This window comes from Aulonocara sp. 'chitande type north' Nkhata Bay, linkage group LG8 (assembly GCF_057382095.1).
Source record: "Aulonocara sp. 'chitande type north' Nkhata Bay isolate Kocher_YH1m ecotype deep benthic linkage group LG8, A_spYH_male_GT1.1, whole genome shotgun sequence".
Taxonomy (NCBI): Eukaryota; Metazoa; Chordata; class Actinopteri; order Cichliformes; family Cichlidae; genus Aulonocara; species Aulonocara sp. 'chitande type north' Nkhata Bay.
In genome coordinates this window covers 11,963,557-11,981,011 of record NC_141351.1, presented here as the reverse complement: position 1 = coordinate 11,981,011, position 17,455 = coordinate 11,963,557, and the positions used below count along the sequence as shown (strand labels likewise).

Sequence of the window (17,455 nt, the reverse complement as noted above, 5' to 3'; positions counted from 1 at the left end):
GTTATTCCTAATCTTAACCAGTACTTTAATGGCATGAAATAGTGTTTTCCCAAGCGATGTTGAGAAAAAGAGCAAACATTTGTAGATTGAGACCAAACGGTTCTCATATTCCCTCATTTTTCCGATCTCGTCATTTAGGAACGTGTTGGGTGTCCAAAAACATAATATGTTGACAATTTGTCACCTAGCATAAAATGTTACACTTTGAGAGTGAGAACGTGTTGGATAATAACGAATCACAGTAGGCCAGACTTTAACCCTTTAAGACCTACCATAGAACCAAGTCTGCCAGAGCTTACTTTATATTTTTACATGCTGTAGTGCCATTTTTGGGAGCATTTCAATTTGATATACATCAATACAACCATTATAGCCCAAATTTTAATAATATGTCTGCATTAAGTGCATAGTAATTACATAAATTGCAAAAAAGTGCAATAAACTACAAAAAATAAATCGTTTTTGTTTTTTTAACATATATTTCTAGTTAGAGAAATTTAAGAGGCTTATCCCTCAAAACTTTAAATACAAAAAAGTTGCACAAAATAGTTTCCCACCACAGGAAATTTATTTTGAGTGTCTTTATAGTTTTATTTTTGAAATACACCAATTTTTATATACTGCAGGAAAAACGAAAATAAATATTATAGTGCAAATTTGCAAAAAAAACAGCATATGCATCAAAATAAACTATTTCCAGCAGTGCAATATGAGTCCTAAGCATCCCAGAAACGACACAGAAAGTCATAGAGTCAAACATAACTTTTAAAAACACCAGTGTAGGCTCATGAGGCCCTGATGGTAAAAAACTACATTTCCGGAAAATGACATCACTTCCGGTTTTGGGCAGGACATGGCGGACATGCGATAGTTCACGCTGATGGATGTAGGAAGTGTTACAAACAGCTGATCGAATCAGCAAAGCGTGTTTCTGGAATATTATGTTTTTGTTGCTGCAAGTGCTTTTTATGCAGTTTTTGCAAAGCTATATGTGGAAGGAAACTGTGACTTAGGACAAGCTGGTGGCATAAGATGTAAGTACAACTCCTCCGGTTTCATATGCAAAAAAAATTATTGTGCTAGCTTATGTGGTTGCAATGCTACCAGGATTTAAAGATAGTTATGCAACACAGAGCATGCCCGCTCCGACCGGCTTTAAAGGGTTAAGTAATGAATGCATGAACTAATTTTTTGGCGTCACTCTCAAATAGGATTTTTCTAATTAAAATGCAAGAAAGCCATTCTAATTATTTGTTTAATATTAGCACTGAAGGACACAACCTGGTCAAAAACAATGCAAACATTTCTCTTAGTGTTACTGGAGGCCACGGTAATCCCAGTCCGAGTGTGCATCTGGTTAGACATCATGTTTATAAGAGTTTTATAGCTGAGTACAATAATCGTATCTTTATCTGAATTTGAAGCAGAAAATTAAAGATCATCCATGTCTTTATGTCTTTAAGACATTCCTACAGTTTAGTCTCATGGTTTCATTGACAGAGCTGGAGATCATCTGCATAGCAGGGAAAATGTACACGATACCTTTGAAAGATACTGTGCAGGTGGTAGCATTGTAACAGCCCAGCTGGCCGTCTCTGATGGAGCACTGCTGTTCAGGAGTGCACGACGAGGCAGAACATCGCAGGTCATTTGGAGCGTGACATTCACATCTCTGGGAGCAACCATCTGTCCAGAAGGACTCGCCAGCCTGTGAACCACACCAAATCATAGCCAAATTGATACAACAAATACAGTTCTTAAAATACCATTTTGAAGGATTTTGTTTTCATTAATTGTAGGTGATTTAGTGCAGTAATTGCTAGATCACTGAAAACTGCAACTATTAATGTACTAAATATTGTGACAGAGCAACTACTCATATCTGTTGATCTTTCTCCCACAGAAAGGACAGATGCTAAATGCCACAATTTCAAGAAATTGTTCTGTTCTGATGTAGCTGTATAATCTTCAACTGATTGTTTTAATGCATTCATTTATTTAGGGACAGATTTTTTCCCACCCAAAATTCTGCAGTTTAAAGAGTTAGAGCATCATTCTGCTTGTATAGCTACATATTAATTATTTTCTTTTTAGTGGTGTAATATAAAACAGTCATAATAGCTATGCTGAATATATGATAGCAAATGAAGACCTTTTTTTGTGATCCTAAGATTTCAGTTATATGAAACTATAAACTGTAGTTTTGCATTTTGCAACCCCTATTATTTGCTATTTCATAGAAACTACCACATTTCCAGGTATTCATCATGCTTCCTGAAATTTTTCATTTGGTTTGGATTTTATTCGGTTATTAACATGGAACTAACATTTTTTCCATGTTGCAGCCCTGATTCCTGGTTATTAGACCTAAACTACCACATGTTTCCAGGTAACGTCAATTTGCATTTTGTAGCCTTGTTTCTTGGTTATTGAACAGAAACCAACATTGATTCCAGGTAAGATATCAGATTTAAACATAATATTTACGGTGATACTGTTGTCAAACAAAAAAGAATGTTGGTGAATGAGGCAGGATTCATTCCAGCATTATGGCAATATGGTAATGGTATCCCAAAACATTAAAACTTAAAATCATATTAGTATCTTGTTACCCTATTATTATGAGGTTAGTATATATAAAAATGTGTTTAATTGTTAGTAAATGTGACTATACTATTACTAATTGGGTTTTTTAAGCTCATGTACATACATTTGTATCCATATTATCACTTATAATTTATGGTCTGTTATTACATAGATTTAAATGTAATAGTACTCACTAGATCACTTGGTTATTACTCTGGAAATGAAGTGGCAATTATTTGCTATATATCTTGTTTTTATCTTCCTGTTTCTACCTTGTTACCTCAATATTACCACATTATTACTGAGCTATAATAGACTCTGTTGTTTCTTTAATATATATTTCTGAATTTTAAGCTTTGTCACAGTCCAAAACACTTCACGAAGCTTTCTAAATGTAAGAAGGGCAAGTCTGCTGATTCTGCTGATTTGAAGGGAATTACTTCAAAGAGTATTTACTATTGACTTTAATATGTCTTACATCATAGTAGAATCCGTCATACTGGCAGCCACAGCTTTCCACTGGGACACACCTGGTCCCACTCTTGATGAAGCCTTCATCACAGAAACATCCCTCAGAGCAGAACTGCTCACAGGTTTCATCAATGTGACTGGAACAGGTGTGGCCACAGTCAGTACCGCACAGCTCATAATGGCTGTTGGCTGGACAGTCCAGTGCTTAATAAGTGAGAAACGTGACAAATGGCACTAGTCAGACATACCACTTTTAATGTAATACAGTGTGGATACAGTGAGTATTGTAAAATTGTTGGACTTTTTATTTCTGAAGTGGTTAGCAAATTTCTTGTACATTTAGATATAAATAAAATATAATGACATGTTGACTCACTGCAGGTGGTGTTCTCTCTCCAAGGATAGATTCGAACATTAGCAGACTGACAGGCACTGACATATGATTCAATGGCACTGCACAAGAGATCGTGGCCTTGATTTCCTGACAAACATACATCAAACACGCAGTCGTTGAAATATGGCGCCGGGTCCACCTCCTCGTGGCAGAAACTGAAGGGCCCATCAGCTGCCTGTATCACCTCACACTGATCTCTAGCAGGCTGTTCATTGGCACACTGTGGACAGGAGGAGCCACAGCCATCATTGCACGTGTAGTTGCCTGGCACCTTCCAGGCTCTCCCAAACTCATCTGGAGATGTGACTATCGTTCCAGATGGTGTGTGAAAGTCATCATTTGGATTTCCATTGAAATTTCCACAAAGTCCACATATTTTTTCTCTGTTGATGACAACAGTTAGCAATAGTCCTTGTGTTAGTTTCATAAGGATAAATTATTAGTAAATAAATTATTTATATAGCTGGGATTATCCTGTTTTTTAAAGCATGTCAAACAAAAATTACTTCAGCTTTGATGGGTGGGAATTGTACCTGTAATTTGGTGGTACGGAGATAAACACTGCACTATATCCATTATAGGTAACACTCAAGCCAAAATTAGTGCTGACAAGTATACGAGATCCTGTTGCATAGATAGACACATTACCTTCATTCAAGACAATAGGTAAATTTCTAGTTACTCCATTCACCTAGAAGAGATATGCAAAGAAAATCAGTGGGTAGTTTTTCTACTTTTTAATTGTTATTTTTTTCATTCACAGCAGTAAAAATATCCCTAAAATATATGTAGCTGCCATTTACTTCATACACCTGAAATTGTTCATAACAATCATCGAATGAGAACTATCACTAACTACTTACTTGTACCAAACCTCTTCTGTCCCTTGACATATGCACGTCGTAGCCCCAGACATTCACAAAAACTTCAGCTACTATTGAAAGTGGAAGCCCATTCAATGCCTCATTCTTAGCTTCCACGGAAAACTGATTGAGCTCATCAGTGGCATTACAGAGGGTCACCAGAACATAGCGGCAGGTTCCTTGGAAGTCATAGGCCTTATGATCAAAGGTGATGTAGTGAGGGTCTCCAGAGGCAGAGCAGGTGCCATGAAGGTTGGGATGGCAGCCAAACTCGCCCTCCACCACACGGCAGGACTCCTGGGGCCCACAGGAGTTGGGAGTACAGTGGACGTTCCCTGTAGTGCCGTTACAGGTACACAAGCTCTGACATTCTTCACCATCCCAGAACTGCTCACCACCTTGGTGATAGCGTCCTTGATGATAGCATCCACAAGATGTTGGTGGAACGCACTGGTCACCATTGAGGATAAAACCACTGTTACACTGACAGCCCTCCTGGCACACAGTATCACAGGTGAAGGGGAAAGAAAGGCTGGGGCAAGCAGAAGGACAAGAGGTTCCACAGAGTTCATAATGGCTGTTTGATGGGCAGGTTAGTGCTGGAGAAAAACAAACAGGTTAACATAAAAAAGCATTTTTAAACATTTGGAGATCATGGCTAGAATTAATTCAAAAACAGTTGAATGCTTACCACAGCCAGTTGCATTTCTCCATTGTCCTAAGGCAACACCCTTCTGTTGACACATTAGTGCATAATCTCGTAGGACACCACACAGAGTTGATGCTGGATTGTTAGAGCCCCCCATGATCTCCACACATACATCCACCTGCTGGCTCGGGTCAACCACAGACCAACAGGGTACAAATGGCCCATCTGGTGAGCTGAGAATGCCACAGTACTCAGTAGAATTGTAATTAGTTGTAGAATTTTGGTTCATGCTTTCCACGCAGTGAGCAGCCAGAGAGCCATCTCGCCAACTGTCTCCAAAGTCCTGAGAACTGTTGATCAGGACACCGTTGGGTGTATTGAAGTCATCATGTGGATGACCATTGTAATTACCACAGAGTCCACCCAGTGAACCATTGTAGACACCAGGAGCAGTGACACGGACAAAGTGAGGCCAGACTGTCTGCACAGTTACACCAAAGGAGGTGCGAATGATGACACTGTAAATGCTGCTGTGGAAGATCTGGATTCGGTTGGATGTAGTGCTGAAAGGTAGCCTGATCAGCTGACCGTTAACCTGCAGGATCATCCAGTTTTTTGCAGTTAACAAGACTTAAACAGTATTGTGTCCGTGTACACATAAATAAATATTAAAGGAAGAACATAATTTTAAGTAAGTGTTCCATTCACTTACCTTCACTTTACTGTTCCTTGCCATCTCAATAGATACGTGTATCCCCTCTGCTTCAAAATGCAGAATTCGTGCAAAACCATGCTGGCCTCTTGGCACTTTTTCTGCTGTCACCATGAAGTGTGGGTGACTGGACAGTCCCATAACTTTGGCAAGTGTCAATCGACACGCCCCAGGATATTGGTATGTCAGTCCATCAAATGTCTGATATGACCCTGGGCCTCTGATCCAGCATGTTTCATAGCTATTTGGTCTGCATCCTCTTTCTCCATCCTCCACCCTGCATGATTCAAGTGGGCCACAACCATGAGAGTGGCAAGTCATGGAGCCATAACTGCAGCTACAACGTCTCCCACAGTCTCCGTCTAGTATTACAGTTTGTCCAGAGCGGTAGTAACGGCCCTCAAAGCTGCAGCCACACTCAGCATGAGGGACGCAGACCCCACCACTGAGGATGTAGCCTGAATCACAGATGCAGCTTTCCTGGGGAGGTAGAGGGCAGTTATGGGTAGAGTTGGGATTAACACAGGTAGGTGGACATCCTGTGCCTTCAGACTCAAAGTGGCTGTTGGCTGGACATGGGATTTCTAGGCATAAGAGAACAACATCGATATTTACATCGGTGGAATTTTAATACAATAATATTTTGAAATAATGCAAAAAAAAAAAAAAAGTGATTAACATACCACAAAAGCCAGGTGTCCTCCAACTTGGTAGCCGAATACCACTTTGTTGACACTGACTTGCATACACACTTAGGGCTTGACAGAGAATAGGTCGGTACCCTCCTCCTACACACAGATCATACACACAACTGTCCACAAAGGACTGTGGAGGAAGTTGCTGATGGCAAGCCGTGAAAGGTCCAGAACTACTGCTGAGGATACCACAGTGGTCAGTGTTGCTGTACAATGCTGTCTCTTCTACAGTGCAAACAGCACAGTCCAGACCTCCGCACTGTGGCCCACAGCCAGGCTCATCATCCCCAGATGCTTGCCAGCTGTTAGCAAAAACCACATCAGAGCTCACAACCTCACCGTCACGAGTTTGAAAGTCATCTCTACGAATGCCATTGAAGTTTCCACAAAGACCGCATGTACCATTCTGGTAAGTGTAGGGCAAGCTGATCTGAACATGATGAATTGTGTCATAAGACACCACTAAACCAAAGTCAGTGCTGACAAACACAGAAAAACCTGACTCATAAACCTGCACGGTGCCATTGCTAAGGGAGAATGGAGTGAATGCAAAGTTCCCGTTAACCTGTAAAAAAACCAGCAAATATATCAAGTGAGAAAAGTATATCTGGTCATAAAGTGTAGAATTTATCCAGAATCAAAATGACCAACCTTAGCCTGACCATGGCGTCCTTTGACAAGCTCAATTGTGTCATTGTAGACATGCACTTTCACCAGTCGTGTCCAAGAGACTTGAGTACTGTCTCTGTGCTCATTTTTGCCTTCTACTCTGTAGTAGGGCCGTCCACTATTACATTGCTCAGAGAGAACATACGTGCAAGTGCCTTGAAAGTGAAACACTGTGTCATCAAAGGTGTAGTAATGGGGATCACCGCTTATGGTGCAGGTTCCTCTTGGCACTGTCTGACAGGAGAACTGGAAGGAAGCTGGCTTGCAGATCTGTGAAAAGGAGCACGGCTCATTGCGGCACTGCAAGCCTGTTGAGGTACATGTGCACTTCTGTGCACAGGTCCTGTCACTCCAGAATGAAGCACCCAGCTGCACTAATTCACCTTAAAAAGAATAAAAGGAAATGTCCCTTATGCCTTGTGTTAAATGTCCAGACATTTACATTCATAAAGCTTTAGGAAAAAACTTTCAAACCTTACATTTTTTTCATGTACTGTCAAATAACAGCAGGAATTGCCTCAAGGCACTTTATATTGTAAACTAAAGACCCTCAAATAACAGAGAGACCACTGCAACAATCCAACAATGCCTAACAGCAGTCTGAGATGTGCTCTGTTGGGAGGATACGGCACTATGATTTCATTAAGATAAGATGAGGCCTGATTGTTCAAGACCTATATGAGGAAAATAATTTTACATTTGAATCTGGCTTTAACAGGGAGCAAAAGAAGGGAAGCTAGGATAGGAGAAATATGTTCTTTCTTTTTAGTCCCTGTCCGTACTGCAGCATTTTGGATCAACTCAATGCTTTTCAGTGAGTTTTTGGGAAAATCTGATAATACAGACCGTTCTCACTCCCGAGGCGTAACATCCCGACGTTTTGTCACGTCCCATGGCGTTCCTGAGGAACGCGAAAGGTGACCTTCCGCGTTCTTATGGTACGCGCCGGGTTATGGATGAAATCAAGTGGAATGACGGTCCTGCGGTAATAGAGGTTCCAGCCCTGTATTCCAGCCCTAAACCTAACCTTATTCCTAACCCTAACCATAACGTTATTCCTAATCTTAACCAGTACTTTAATGGCATGAAATAGTGTTTTCCCAAGCGATGTTGAGAAAAAGAGCAAACATTTGTAGATTGAGACCAAACGGTTCTCATATTCCCTCATTTTTCCGATCTCGTCATTTAGGAACGTGTTGGGTGTCCAAAAACATAATATGTTGACAATTTGTCACCTAGCATAAAATGTTACACTTTGAGAGTGAGAACGTGTTGGATAATAACGAATCACAGTAGGCCAGACTTTAACCCTTTAAGACCTACCATAGAACCAAGTCTGCCAGAGCTTACTTTATATTTTTACATGCTGTAGTGCCATTTTTGGGAGCATTTCAATTTGATATACATCAATACAACCATTATAGCCCAAATTTTAATAATATGTCTGCATTAAGTGCATAGTAATTACATAAATTGCAAAAAAGTGCAATAAACTACAAAAAATAAATCGTTTTTGTTTTTTTAACATATATTTCTAGTTAGAGAAATTTAAGAGGCTTATCCCTCAAAACTTTAAATACAAAAAAGTTGCACAAAATAGTTTCCCACCACAGGAAATTTATTTTGAGTGTCTTTATAGTTTTATTTTTGAAATACACCAATTTTTATATACTGCAGGAAAAACGAAAATAAATATTATAGTGCAAATTTGCAAAAAAAACAGCATATGCATCAAAATAAACTATTTCCAGCAGTGCAATATGAGTCCTAAGCATCCCAGAAACGACACAGAAAGTCATAGAGTCAAACATAACTTTTAAAAACACCAGTATAGGCTCATAAGGCCCTGATGGTAAAAAACTACATTTCCGGAAAATGACATCACTTCCGGTTTTGGGCAGGACATGGCGGACATGCGATAGTTCACGCTGATGGATGTAGGAAGTGTTACAAACAGCTGATCGAATCAGCAAAGCGTGTTTCTGGAATATTATGTTTTTGTTGCTGCAAGTGCTTTTTATGCAGTTTTTGCAAAGCTATATGTGGAAGGAAACTGTGACTTAGGACAAGCTGGTGGCATAAGATGTAAGTACAACTCCTCCGGTTTCATATGCAAAAAAAATTATTGTGCTAGCTTATGTGGTTGCAATGCTACCAGGATTTAAAGATAGTTATGCAACACAGAGCGTGCCCGCTCCGACCGGCTTTAAAGGGTTAAGTAATGAATGCATGAACTAATTTTTTGGCGTCACTCTCAAATAGGATTTTTCTAATTAAAATGCAAGAAAGCCATTCTAATTATTTGTTTAATATGAGCACTGAAGGACACAACCTGGTCAAAAACAATGCAAACATTTCTCTTAGTGTTACTGGAGGCCACGGTAATCCCAGTCCGAGTGTGCATCTGGTTAGACATCATGTTTGTAAGAGTTTTATAGCTGAGTACAATAATCTTATCTTTATCTGAATTTGAAGCAGAAAATTAAAGATCATCCATGTCTTTATGTCTTTAAGACATTCCTACAGTTTAGTCTCATGGTTTCATTGACAGAGCTGGAGATCATCTGCATAGCAGGGAAAATGTACACGATACCTTTGAAAGATACTGTGCAGGTGGTAGCATTGTAACAGCCCAGCTGGCCGTCTCTGATGGAGCACTGCTGTTCAGGAGTGCACGACGAGGCAGAACATCGCAGGTCATTTGGAGCGTGACATTCACATCTCTGGGAGCAACCATCTGTCCAGAAGGACTCGCCAGCCTGTGAACCACACCACACCAAATCATAGCCAAATTGATACAACAAATACAGTTCTTAAAATACCATTTTGAAGGATTTTGTTTTCATTAATTGTAGGTGATTTAGTGCAGTAATTGCTAGATCACTGCAAACTGCAACTATTAATGTACTAAATATTGTGACAGAGCAACTACTCATATCTGTTGATCTTTCTCCCACAGAAAGGACAGATGCTAAATGCCACAATTTCAAGAAATTGTTCTGTTCTGATGTAGCTGTATAATCTTCAACTGATTGTTTTAATGCATTCATTTATTTAGGGACAGATTTTTTCCCCCCCAAAATTCTGCAGTTTAAAGAGTTAGAGCATCATTCTGCTTGTATAGCTACATATTAATTATTTTCTTTTTAGTGGTGTAATATAAAACAGTCATAATAGCTATGCTGAATATATGATAGCAAATGAAGACCTTTTTTTGTGATCCTAAGATTTCAGTTATATGAAACTATAAACTGTAGTTTTGCATTTTGCAACCCCTATTATTTGCTATTTCATAGAAACTACCACATTTCCAGGTATTCATCATGCTTCCTGAAATTTTTCATTTGGTTTGGATTTTATTCGGTTATTAACATGGAACTAACATTTTTTCCATGTTGCAGCCCTGATTCCTGGTTATTAGACCTAAACTACCACATGTTTCCAGGTAATGTCAGTTTGCATTTTGTAGCCTTGTTTCTTGGTTATTGAACAGAAACCAACATTGATTCCAGGTAAGATATCAGATTTAAACATAATATTTACGGTGATACTGTTGTCAAACAAAAAAGAATGTTGGTGAATGAGGCAGGATTCATTCCAGCATTATGGCAATATGGTAATGGTATCCCAAAACATTAAAACTTAAAATCATATTAGTATCTTGTTACCCTATTATTATGAGGTTAGTATATATAAAAATGTGTTTAATTGTTAGTAAATGTGACTATACTATTACTAATTGGGTTTTTTAAGCTCATGTACATACATTTGTATCCATATTATCACTTATAATTTATGGTCTGTTATTACATAGATTTAAATGTAATAGTACTCACTAGATCACTTGGTTATTACTCTGGAAATGAAGTGGCAATTATTTGCTATATATCTTGTTTTTATCTTCCTGTTTCTACCTTGTTACCTCAATATTACCACATTATTACTGAGCTATAATAGACTCTGTTGTTTCTTTAATATATATTTCTGAATTTTAAGCTTTGTCACAGTCCAAAACACTTCACGAAGCTTTCTAAATGTAAGAAGGGCAAGTCTGCTGATTCTGCTGATTTGAAGGGAATTACTTCAAAGAGTATTTACTATTGACTTTAATATGTCTTACATCATAGTAGAATCCATCATACTGGCAGCCACAGCTTTCCACTGGGACACACCTGGTCCCACTCTTGATGAAGCCTTCATCACAGAAACATCCCTCAGAGCAGAACTGCTCACAGGTTTCATCAATGTGACTGGAACAGGTGTGGCCACAGTCAGTACCGCACAGCTCATAATGGCTGTTGGCTGGACAGTCCAGTGCTTAATAAGTGAGAAACGTGACAAATGGCACTAGTCAGACATACCACTTTTAATGTAATACAGTGTGGATACAGTGAGTATTGTAAAATTGTTGGACTTTTTATTTCTGAAGTGGTTAGCAAATTTCTTGTACATTTAGATATAAATAAAATATAATGACATGTTGACTCACTGCAGGTGGTGTTCTCTCTCCAAGGATAGATTCGAACATTAGCAGACTGACAGGCACTGACATATGATTCAATGGCACTGCACAAGAGATCGTGGCCTTGATTTCCTGACAAACATACATCAAACACGCAGTCGTTGAAATATGGCGCCGGGTCCACCTCCTCGTGGCAGAAACTGAAGGGCCCATCAGCTGCCTGTATCACCTCACACTGATCTCTAGCAGGCTGTTCATTGGCACACTGTGGACAGGAGGAGCCACAGCCATCATTGCACGTGTAGTTGCCTGGCACCTTCCAGGCTCTCCCAAACTCATCTGGAGATGTGACTATCGTTCCAGATGGTGTGTGAAAGTCATCATTTGGATTTCCATTGAAATTTCCACAAAGTCCACATATTTTTTCTCTGTTGATGACAACAGTTAGCAATAGTCCTTGTGTTAGTTTCATAAGGATAAATTATTAGTAAATAAATTATTTATATAGCTGGGATTATCCTGTTTTTTAAAGCATGTCAAACAAAAATTACTTCAGCTTTGATGGGTGGGAATTGTACCTGTAATTTGGTGGTACGGAGATAAACACTGCACTATATCCATTATAGGTAACACTCAAGCCAAAATTAGTGCTGACAAGTATACGAGATCCTGTTGCATAGATAGACACATTACCTTCATTCAAGACAATAGGTAAATTTCTAGTTACTCCATTCACCTAGAAGAGATATGCAAAGAAAATCAGTGGGTAGTTTTTCTACTTTTTAATTGTTATTTTTTTCATTCACAGCAGTAAAAATATCCCTAAAATATATGTAGCTGCCATTTACTTCATACACCTGAAATTGTTCATAACAATCATCGAATGAGAACTATCACTAACTACTTACTTGTACCAAACCTCTTCTGTCCCTTGACATATGCACGTTGTAGCCCCAGACATTCACAAAAACTTCAGCTACTATTGAAAGTGGAAGCCCATTCAATGCCTCATTCTTAGCTTCCACGGAAAACTGATTGAGCTCATCAGTGGCATTACAGAGGGTCACCAGAACATAGCGGCAGGTTCCTTGGAAGTCATAGGCCTTACGATCAAAGGTGATGTAGTGAGGGTCTCCAGAGGCAGAGCAGGTGCCATGAAGGTTGGGATGGCAGCCAAACTCGCCCTCCACCACACGGCAGGACTCCTGGGGCCCACAGGAGTTGGGAGTACAGTGGACGTTCCCTGTAGTGCCGTTACAGGTACACAAGCTCTGACATTCTTCACCATCCCAGAACTGCTCACCACCTTGGTGATAGCGTCCTTGATGATAGCATCCACAAGATGTTGGTGGAACGCACTGGTCACCATTGAGGATAAAACCACTGTTACACTGACAGCCCTCCTGGCACACAGTATCACAGGTGAAGGGGAAAGAAAGGCTGGGGCAAGCAGAAGGACAAGAGGTTCCACAGAGTTCATAATGGCTGTTTGATGGGCAGGTTAGTGCTGGAGAAAAACAAACAGGTTAACATAAAAAAGCATTTTTAAACATTTGGAGATCATGGCTAGAATTAATTCAAAAACAGTTGAATGCTTACCACAGCCAGTTGCATTTCTCCATTGTCCTAAGGCAACACCCTTCTGTTGACACATTAGTGCATAATCTCGTAGGACACCACACAGAGTTGATGCTGGATTGTTAGAGCCCCCCATGATCTCCACACATACATCCACCTGCTGGCTCGGGTCAACCACAGACCAACAGGGTACAAATGGCCCATCTGGTGAGCTGAGAATGCCACAGTACTCAGTAGAATTGTAATTAGTTGTAGAATTTTGGTTCATGCTTTCCACGCAGTGAGCAGCCAGAGAGCCATCTCGCCAACTGTCTCCAAAGTCCTGAGAACTGTTGATCAGGACACCGTTGGGTGTATTGAAGTCATCATGTGGATGACCATTGTAATTACCACAGAGTCCACCCAGTGAACCATTGTAGACACCAGGAGCAGTGACACGGACAAAGTGAGGCCAGACTGTCTGCACAGTTACACCAAAGGAGGTGCGAATGATGACACTGTAAATGCTGCTGTGGAAGATCTGGATTCGGTTGGATGTAGTGCTGAAAGGTAGCCTGATCAGCTGACCGTTAACCTGCAGGATCATCCAGTTTTTTGCAGTTAACAAGACTTAAACAGTATTGTGTCCGTGTACACATAAATAAATATTAAAGGAAGAACATAATTTTAAGTAAGTGTTCCATTCACTTACCTTCACTTTACTGTTCCTTGCCATCTCAATAGATACGTGTATCCCCTCTGCTTCAAAATGCAGAATTCGTGCAAAACCATGCTGGCCTCTTGGCACTTTTTCTGCTGTCACCATGAAGTGTGGGTGACTGGACAGTCCCATAACTTTGGCAAGTGTCAATCGACACGCCCCAGGATATTGGTATGTCAGTCCATCAAATGTCTGATATGACCCTGGGCCTCTGATCCAGCATGTTTCATAGCTATTTGGTCTGCATCCTCTTTCTCCATCCTCCACCCTGCATGATTCAAGTGGGCCACAACCATGAGAGTGGCAAGTCATGGAGCCATAACTGCAGCTACAACGTCTCCCACAGTCTCCGTCTAGTATTACAGTTTGTCCAGAGCGGTAGTAACGGCCCTCAAAGCTGCAGCCACACTCAGCATGAGGGACGCAGACCCCACCACTGAGGATGTAGCCTGAATCACAGATGCAGCTTTCCTGGGGAGGTAGAGGGCAGTTATGGGTAGAGTTGGGATTAACACAGGTAGGTGGACATCCTGTGCCTTCAGACTCAAAGTGGCTGTTGGCTGGACATGGGATTTCTAGGCATAAGAGAACAACATCGATATTTACATCGGTGGAATTTTAATACAATAATATTTTGAAATAATGCAAAAAAAAAAAAAAAGTGATTAATATACCACAAAAGCCAGGTGTCCTCCAACTTGGTAGCCGAATACCACTTTGTTGACACTGACTTGCATACACACTTAGGGCTTGACAGAGAATAGGTCGGTACCCTCCTCCTACACACAGATCATACACACAACTGTCCACAAAGGACTGTGGAGGAAGTTGCTGATGGCAAGCCGTGAAAGGTCCAGAACTACTGCTGAGGATACCACAGTGGTCAGTGTTGCTGTACAATGCTGTCTCTTCTACAGTGCAAACAGCACAGTCCAGACCTCCGCACTGTGGCCCACAGCCAGGCTCATCATCCCCAGATGCTTGCCAGCTGTTAGCAAAAACCACATCAGAGCTCACAACCTCACCGTCACGAGTTTGAAAGTCATCTCTACGAATGCCATTGAAGTTTCCACAAAGACCGCATGTACCATTCTGGTAAGTGTAGGGCAAGCTGATCTGAACATGATGAATTGTGTCATAAGACACCACTAAACCAAAGTCAGTGCTGACAAACACAGAAAAACCTGACTCATAAACCTGCACGGTGCCATTGCTAAGGGAGAATGGAGTGAATGCAAAGTTCCCGTTAACCTGTAAAAAAACCAGCAAATATATCAAGTGAGAAAAGTATATCTGGTCATAAAGTGTAGAATTTATCCAGAATCAAAATGACCAACCTTAGCCTGACCATGGCGTCCTTTGACAAGCTCAATTGTGTCATTGTAGACATGCACTTTCACCAGTCGTGTCCAAGAGACTTGAGTACTGTCTCTGTGCTCATTTTTGCCTTCTACTCTGTAGTAGGGCCGTCCACTATTACATTGCTCAGAGAGAACATACGTGCAAGTGCCTTGAAAGTGAAACACTGTGTCATCAAAGGTGTAGTAATGGGGATCACCGCTTATGGTGCAGGTTCCTCTTGGCACTGTCTGACAGGAGAACTGGAAGGAAGCTGGCTTGCAGATCTGTGAAAAGGAGCACGGCTCATTGCGGCACTGCAAGCCTGTTGAGGTACATGTGCACTTCTGTGCACAGGTCCTGTCACTCCAGAATGAAGCACCCAGCTGCACTAATTCACCTTAAAAAGAATAAAAGGAAATGTCCCTTATGCCTTGTGTTAAATGTCCAGACATTTACATTCATAAAGCTTTAGGAAAAAACTTTCAAACCTTACATTTTTTTCATGTACTGTCAAATAACAGCAGGAATTGCCTCAAGGCACTTTATATTGTAAACTAAAGACCCTCAAATAACAGAGAGACCACTGCAACAATCCAACAATGCCTAACAGCAGTCTGAGATGTGCTCTGTTGGGAGGATACGGCACTATGATTTCATTAAGATAAGATGAGGCCTGATTGTTCAAGACCTATATGAGGAAAATAATTTTACATTTGAATCTGGCTTTAACAGGGAGCAAAAGAAGGGAAGCTAGGATAGGAGAAATATGTTCTTTCTTTTTAGTCCCTGTCCGTACTGCAGCATTTTGGATCAACTCAATGCTTTTCAGTGAGTTTTTGGGAAAATCTGATAATACAGACCGTTCTCACTCCCGAGGCGTAACATCCCGACGTTTTGTCACGTCCCATGGCGTTCCTGAGGAACGCGAAAGGTGACCTTCCGCGTTCTTATGGTACGCGCCGGGTTATGGATGAAATCAAGTGGAATGACGGTCCTGCGGTAATAGAGGTTCCAGCCCTGTATTCCAGCCCTAAACCTAACCTTATTCCTAACCCTAACCATAACGTTATTCCTAATCTTAACCAGTACTTTAATGGCATGAAATAGTGTTTTCCCAAGCGATGTTGAGAAAAAGAGCAAACATTTGTAGATTGAGACCAAACGGTTCTCATATTCCCTCATTTTTCCGATCTCGTCATTTAGGAACGTGTTGGGTGTCCAAAAACATAATATGTTGACAATTTGTCACCTAGCATAAAATGTTACACTTTGAGAGTGAGAACGTGTTGGATAATAACGAATCACAGTAGGCCAGACTTTAACCCTTTAAGACCTACCATAGAACCAAGTCTGCCAGAGCTTACTTTATATTTTTACATGCTGTAGTGCCATTTTTGGGAGCATTTCAATTTGATATACATCAATACAACCATTATAGCCCAAATTTTAATAATATGTCTGCATTAAGTGCATAGTAATTACATAAATTGCAAAAAAGTGCAATAAACTACAAAAAATAAATCGTTTTTGTTTTTTTAACATATATTTCTAGTTAGAGAAATTTAAGAGGCTTATCCCTCAAAACTTTAAATACAAAAAAGTTGCACAAAATAGTTTCCCACCACAGGAAATTTATTTTGAGTGTCTTTATAGTTTTATTTTTGAAATACACCAATTTTTATATACTGCAGGAAAAACGAAAATAAATATTATAGTGCAAATTTGCAAAAAAAACAGCATATGCATCAAAATAAACTATTTCCAGCAGTGCAATATGAGTCCTAAGCATCCCAGAAACGACACAGAAAGTCATAGAGTCAAACATAACTTTTAAAAACACCAGTATAGGCTCATAAGGCCCTGATGGTAAAAAACTACATTTCCGGAAAATGACATCACTTCCGGTTTTGGGCAGGACATGGCGGACATGCGATAGTTCACGCTGATGGATGTAGGAAGTGTTACAAACAGCTGATCGAATCAGCAAAGCGTGTTTCTGGAATATTATGTTTTTGTTGCTGCAAGTGCTTTTTATGCAGTTTTTGCAAAGCTATATGTGGAAGGAAACTGTGACTTAGGACAAGCTGGTGGCATAAGATGTAAGTACAACTCCTCCGGTTTCATATGCAAAAAAAATTATTGTGCTAGCTTATGTGGTTGCAATGCTACCAGGATTTAAAGATAGTTATGCAACACAGAGTGTGCCCGCTCCGACCGGCTTTAAAGGGTTAAGTAATGAATGCATGAACTAATTTTTTGGCGTCACTCTCAAATAGGATTTTTCTAATTAAAATGCAAGAAAGCCATTCTAATTATTTGTTTAATATGAGCACTG

At 40.1% G+C, this 17,455-nt stretch overlaps 2 protein-coding genes and 1 pseudogene across 2 annotated transcripts; all 3 read right to left on the bottom strand.

The window, feature by feature from the left end:
- Positions 1-1,315: 1,315 nt before the first annotated feature.
- LOC147323316 (alpha-tectorin-like) lies at positions 1,316-7,910 on the bottom strand. Its single transcript, XM_086304888.1, has 10 exons — positions 7,886-7,910; positions 7,022-7,422; positions 6,359-6,935; positions 5,676-6,259; positions 5,006-5,558; positions 4,315-4,913; positions 3,434-3,671; positions 3,065-3,261; positions 1,474-1,708; positions 1,316-1,353 (listed from the first exon to the last, which is right to left on the bottom strand). The coding sequence occupies exons 1-10, from the start codon at positions 7,908-7,910 to the stop codon at positions 1,316-1,318; spliced, it is 3,447 nt and encodes a 1,148-aa protein (XP_086161014.1).
- Positions 7,911-9,540: 1,630 nt separating this feature from the next.
- Positions 9,541-15,594, bottom strand: LOC147323315 (alpha-tectorin-like). Its single transcript, XM_086304887.1, has 7 exons — positions 14,454-15,594; positions 13,771-14,354; positions 13,101-13,653; positions 12,410-13,008; positions 11,529-11,766; positions 11,160-11,356; positions 9,541-9,798 (listed from the first exon to the last, which is right to left on the bottom strand). Exons 2-7 carry the CDS (start codon positions 14,089-14,091, stop codon positions 9,541-9,543), a joined length of 2,166 nt encoding a protein of 721 aa, XP_086161013.1. The 5' UTR covers positions 14,092-14,354; positions 14,454-15,594.
- Positions 14,139-17,455, bottom strand: part of LOC147323314 (IgGFc-binding protein-like) — a 35,850-nt pseudogene continuing 32,533 nt past the window's right edge.